The sequence below is a fragment of the Nyctibius grandis genome, chromosome 6, assembly GCF_013368605.1.
Source record: "Nyctibius grandis isolate bNycGra1 chromosome 6, bNycGra1.pri, whole genome shotgun sequence".
Taxonomy (NCBI): Eukaryota; Metazoa; Chordata; class Aves; order Nyctibiiformes; family Nyctibiidae; genus Nyctibius; species Nyctibius grandis.
Window position 1 is genome coordinate 35,244,844 of NC_090663.1, and position 6,289 is coordinate 35,251,132.

General features: G+C 37.9%; 1 protein-coding gene across 1 annotated transcript in view; it reads left to right on the plus strand.

Annotated features, from left to right (window-relative positions):
- The window catches only part of ZDHHC2 (zinc finger DHHC-type palmitoyltransferase 2), a 29,076-nt gene extending 24,575 nt beyond the window's left edge, over window positions 1–4,501 (plus strand). The window contains exons 10-12 of the mRNA XM_068403104.1: window positions 280–389; window positions 1,341–1,418; window positions 4,355–4,501. Of these exons, the coding sequence (XP_068259205.1) occupies window positions 280–389; window positions 1,341–1,381 (151 nt within the window). The 3' untranslated portion in view covers window positions 1,382–1,418; window positions 4,355–4,501. The remainder of the gene's footprint in view (window positions 1–279; window positions 390–1,340; window positions 1,419–4,354) is intronic.
- Window positions 4,502–6,289: the final 1,788 nt, after the last annotated feature.

Genomic DNA, 6,289 nt, shown 5'->3' on the forward strand with positions numbered 1-6,289 from the left:
CATTTGGAACTGAAGTACGTGTATTAATATATAATAGCTGTCAAAGAAAAAAATCAGAACGTTTCCCTGTTCTGTGCTAGGGAGTTGTTTTTTAGAGTGCGTGTGCATCTGTGACAACGACAGTGTAATGTATGTAATGATAAAAGTGTCGTGATTCATCAGAAAAGAAGCAAGGTAAGGTAGGGAAACTACTGCGTACGACAAACTGTTTGCAATGTGTGGTAAGATAATGAAAAATTACTGCAGTTTTCTACAGTGTTCTTTTTATTGGCATTGCAGTGAGAACCACCTGTTTCCTGCAAAGCCGTTGCGCGATTCCCAGAGCCACCTTCTTACGGATACACCGTCTTGGTCAGAAACTAGTGCAAAGGCTGAAAAGGGCAAAGTTGGTAAGGAATTGGTTTGTGCTGCAGTGATTCGTTTTGTAATAAATTAGTTTTGGAGGATATAGTTCTGGGCCCCTCGGTTCATGAAGGACAGGGAACTGCTAGAGAGAGTCCAGCGCAGAGCCACGAAGATGATTAAGGGGGTGGAACATCTCCCTTAGGAGAGGCTGAGGGAGCTGGGTCTCTTTAGCTTAGAGAAGAGGAGACTGAGGGGTGACCTCATTAATGTTTCTAAATATGTAAAGGGCAAGTGTCAAGAGGATGGAGCCAGGCTCTTCTCAGTGACATCCCTTGACAGGACAAGGGGCAATGGGTGCAAGCTGGAACACAGGAGGTTCCACATAAATATGAGGAAAAACTTCTTTACGGTGAGGGTGACCGAACACTGGAACAGGCTGCCCAGAGAGGTTGTGGAGTCTCCTTCTCTGGAGACATTCAAAACCCGCCTGGACGTGTTCCTGTGTGATATGGTCTAGGCAATCCTGCTCCGGCAGGGGGATTGGACTAGATGATCTTTCGAGGTCCCTTCCAATCCCTAACATTCTGTGATTCTGTGATTCTGTGATATAGCGTAAAAATGACCAAGGTCACTTGGTTTGTATTCATGAACCAAAATTCATGAAGTTTATTTTAAATGCATGTTTGTAGGAAGTTCCAAGCTGCTGTGCCCCTCCCCGTTAAACCTGACAAAGAGAGACTGAGAACACTAACACCAGTAGGTGCTAATTATCTTTTCTGCTGAGCTTGATAATTCTTTTGGGGACAAATTGCTTGTACCAGAATACAGTGATACCTTGTTGCAACTAGTGAAAAGCTCTGTAATAGGCGCAGGACAGGAATAGACTTGGTAATAGTGGATCGACATTAAGATGGATTGATAATTAAAGGTTGTATTATTTACTGAAATAGACATGAGACCTTTTCCTGTGGAAATATCATTTTTTGTCTTTAAAGGTATGAGCAATCCTGCATTAACCATGGAAAATGAAACCTAATTTCCCTTAAAAGAAACACCTGAATATATAATGAAAGGTATGTTTATATTCTCTGTACTTAATGTGTTATTCCATGATTCCGTACCACTTGAAGAATGCACAAAAGAAAATTACTAAAGCGATTCCTATCTGTTTTATTTTCTTCAGTTTAATTTTTTTTACCACGAGGTAGTAGCACATGAATTCATAGTTTTAAACTAAACCTATTTCTAGATGTGTCATGTTTGCAAAATAGTTTAACCTTTATACCCATTGCTTTTAGGTAATACTCCAAAATATTATTATTATTCCCTTTCTTTAGAAAAATAATGAAATTGTGACTATTCAAGCTGTTCAGCAAATATTTCTAAAGCTAAGTTTGAAAATTAAGTTAGTTCTTAACACTGAAGACAAAGATCATAACTTGGTCTGCTAAAGCAGGTAAAGGTCTATTAGATGAGGAAGGAAAAAAGATTTATTCTAATACGTAAGCTATTAGCAGCTTGTTCTTCTGTGCCAGGTACTGAACTATTTAATAATAAAAAAGTGCTGCCTACTCAAGACAAAAGGTCTCATTTACTCACCTATTGTCAAAAACAGCTGAGAATTTTAATTGCTTGCATTGATATCTTGCAACATAGACTTCTCAGAAGGCAGGTTTGAGGAGCAGCTGGTAAATTCTGTTATGTACATAAGAGGAGGAGAACTTAATAATTTGGTTGGGGAGAATGAACACAATTGATCATTGTGTTCACTTTAGTATTTGAAGATTTCTAACTCCATCAAAGCTTACAAAAGTCAACTATTTCATATTTAAAGCTGGATAAAAAATTTTACTCCAACCCTAAGAATTTCAGCATACCAAATAATTTACGATTTTCGAACAACGTTGGAGGAGCTGTTTCAGCAAGGTCATTTCCATCTCTGCTATTGGAAGCACCCTTTCAGTCATCCTGAAAAAGCAACTCAAGTGGATGTCCCTCATTTGTGTGTGACGTGACTCCTGGACATGCTGTCACGGCTGTCAGGTTGCTCTTGGTTACTCCTGAAGGAAGTGGAAGGCATGGAAAGCCATCAGAGAACTGCAGTGATCGTCACTAGACCCATCAGGCATGGTATTGCACTGTCAAGGCCGATCATAAAAATAGTAGGTGTGCAGATACAACAGGTGGCCTGCAGCTTGTACCAAAAACGTCCCAGAAGTTCAGTTGGATTCATCAGAGAAACTAGAAAATTATCGACCCTTACATTCTGGTTTTGTGTTAAGTGGTGACTGAAGACACAGACGGTTCCAGATACAGGTACATCCACAAACTGGATGGTGGTGTGAAGTGTTAAAGTGTTGAAAATGTAGGTGTCAAATGAACAGGGTTAAAGAGATGAGAAAATGAAACTCAGTTGGTGTCTGCAATTTTGACTGCTCTGTGTAGTTTTTTTTTAACAGAATCTAAAAAAATCTCATTTCTAACTCTTCGTTCAAAATGTAAGATGACGTGCTTCTGTCCTGTTTAACCCATCAATTGTTTCAACAAAACAACAGTTTCTGCAAAAGAATAAATTATTCAACTTAAGTTAGTTTAATGTCTTACATGTCATCGCTACTCAAGAGTAAAGCATTGGAGACAGGCTTTAAAGAACCAGATTTTTGGAATATGTTACAGAAATATCATCAATTGCATCTAGTTTTGTTCGGTCGGAGTTCTACTTTCAGAAGTCCTAACACTTTTATTTACTTAAGTAATAACTTTTAAACTTTAATCTTTCTTTGGACAGTGTGCACATTTTATTAGAACTTTGTCATTCAGATTATTCTGAATGTTAAACAAGGTCTGTGATTGTTCTCAAGATGCTGAAAGTGGTTTTTTAAGCAGCTTAGCTTGATAAACATCTCATGCTCTTTTTTGGTTGGCTTTGTTTTTTCTTTTAGTCCAGTCAGGAAAAGTAACAATTAGATTTGTGTTTGCAGTCTGATTACCCCACCCCCTGGGTTTTGGGGGTTGGTTGGTTTGTTTGGGGGTTGTTTCTTCGTTTTGTGAGCATCCATTTTGAAGTGCAGCTTTTTAAAGAGAGATGACCTTCAGAGCAGGTTATGTTCAGCCACGTAAAGGGGTTCCTGGAAGTCAGTTTTGCCTCAGACCCATGAATGCACATCTCAAAAGGGCAGCAGCGAAGGACTGATAATTTCTCTGGCAAGAGCATAAGTGCCAGTTTGGTTGTACCCTTAGCTCTCTCTGAGATATTTCTATGTGGCACTTAAAAGACTTTCTGGAGATGTAATAAAACTAAATTACTCTGTGTGTGTGTGTGTGTGTGTGTGTGTGTGTGTGTGTATATATGTGTATATGTATATATATATATAGCTGACATACAGTTGCTGGAATAAGAGCCCTTATATAAAAACGTTTTGTATTTTTTTTCTTGGAACTACTTTGCATTTAATTCCATTCCTTTATTGTCAGTATTTGAGTTACACTTGTTCCTAGGGAGTGAATAGCATACTTTATTAAAGATGCGGAAGTGACAACAAAACCATCCAATTTCGTCTTTGACGTGAAAAATACAGCCCACAGCCCCTGCCAGTGTGTTAGTAATTTGAATTTCTGTCCCAACTAAGGTTATGTTCAATATCCTGTGTCCTGTAATCCTTTATAGTTAATCAGACGACTAATTATGGAGAGTGCCAGATAGAGTTTACACTAATGTAATAGAGAATTGTTTTTTAATGATGTAGGTACCTGGAAGTACAGTAAAAAGAGCTCAATTCATTTTATAAACTGGTGGCCGGCTTGCTATGTAGTCAGTTTTTAATCACTGTCATCTTGAAATGGACTAATAACATAACTGTGGACAGCCCTACTGTCTTCTTCAGTGTGGGATTTTCATTCAGCTGTTGTTCTTTTTCCCCTTTGAGTTGATGAGACGTGTTGCAGTAACTTAATTTTTAAGTATTCTTCAATTATAATAATGTATTTTGTAATTTATGTTTTGTTCCAGAAAAAGCTGTCATTGGAAGGAAAATGCATTCTTCCAAGTATCAGCCCTGGTGGCCAGCTGCTCCTGTCTGCTCCTGTGTGGATGTGCTCAGAAAACAAACTGACAGATGATTAGCTGTCTCCATGTCACTGCTTGAAACATGAAACTAAACATACTACTTCTGAACCATGTAAAGAATGTTTCAACTTAGAATTACTGGTTTTCAATGGCGCAGGATGATTCTGAGTATTAGGAAATGAAAAAAAAAAAGGGAGTCTGAGTTTACTATTGTAAAAAATTCAATGGCTGGTTTTACTTTGATATTCAGCACAAGAAAAATGTGACCTTCTTACATATCAGTCCGTGTTCTTGCCTTGGTTTTGAAAATTCACCTGTTAATTTAAATTGCCATAAGTAGTTGACTTCAAAATCAAATTTTTGCACCATTGGCTTTACGACTGGGAGATCAGCCAGGGTTGATTACGAATAATTTAGTGGCTTGGTGGACTGTATTTTCTTTTGAGCGCTTGATAAGCAATTTCTGAAGATAAGGAGACCCAAGTGAAGTGTCTGACTGTTTTTGGAACATTTTTGGAAAAAATTATTGCAAAACCTCCATTTTCCCTCAGATATGCACTACCAATAGTTTGAAAACATGTGGAGGGGGAAAAAACTCCTTTGTTAATTGAATGCTACAGTAGGTCACTGGTAAGTGGAGCGGTAAAAAGCCTGCGTTCAGGTGGGTAATACAAAAATGAAGCTGGCCAGCTGGGGATTTTGATGGGAGCTGCACAGGACAGTGCTATGCAATGGCGATTTTATTGTCCTGTTTGGAGCTGTTATCCCCTTTGGGAAACGAATGTTATCACTTCACTGATCCAAAAGGCTTTTCACCAACCTATGTTCCTGATGGCCACTGTCTTTCAAAATCCTAGTTTCTTCTTAATCAGTAGTTGTCTCAGATTTCTTTTTTCACTTGTTCTTTAAGACACTGCCTTTCTTGCTGCATAACTTAACGAATGTCATGTACAATCAAGGAGACTTACTGTTATAACTTGTGATATTTGCATTTACAGGACAACGGACATTTGATTGCAATACCAAAAAGCCAAGCTGCTGCCATGTAGGAAACCCCCTTCAATTAATTTATGAGCTAGCAGCTTGCTTAGGATCAAAGTTTACTGGCCAGATAATAAAATGATGCATTATCAACTTTCAAAGTCAAGGAAGTTTCAGCAACACAAATCTAATTGTCTTGTGCCTTTTGTATACACCACATTTATGGTATCAGTGTTTACATTTAAATGCAAATTGTTATTCCAAAAACAACTTTAGGGAGGAACTTAGTTATGCTTTCTAGGTGGCTAGATAAAAAGACTAGTCTAAAAAATAAAAGTGAAAAACTCTCAGTCTAAGCTCAGTTCAGTTGAACAAGGAAAGTCCTTTTGTTACTGAATGTGAGTCACTTAGCAGGTTGGTTTACAGTGTAAAGATTCCAGTTGTTTGTTTAGAAAACCGGCAGCGGGACTAAGTGACAGATTTCTAAAAGCAAAAAACTTATCATTAATTCTTATACAGGCAGGTAACTTTAAAATTTATCTTTCCTGGGTTTACAACTTAAGTGAAAGCTGTCTGAGCACAAATGTGGCGCTTTTTTTTTCTAGTGAGGAAAAATGTATTTATTTTACTTTTTTTGTCATCTCAAAATTTTACCAGCCTGAAAATACCTGTTTCTTGCCAGAAGTGCCGGAGTATGGATCCCTTGATGTAGAACACCTTTTTTTAAACTAGCATGAAGGTAGCATACAGTTTACATGATGGCTGCAGACATCTAGCAACCAAAAGTTTTTCACAGCTATTTATTCAGTGTTGTTCTGTCAGCTTACCTCGTATTAGTGTTTGTTTAAAGGCTAACTTGTAAAGGGGTAAGGGGGAGAGGGAACAATCTATTTTTTA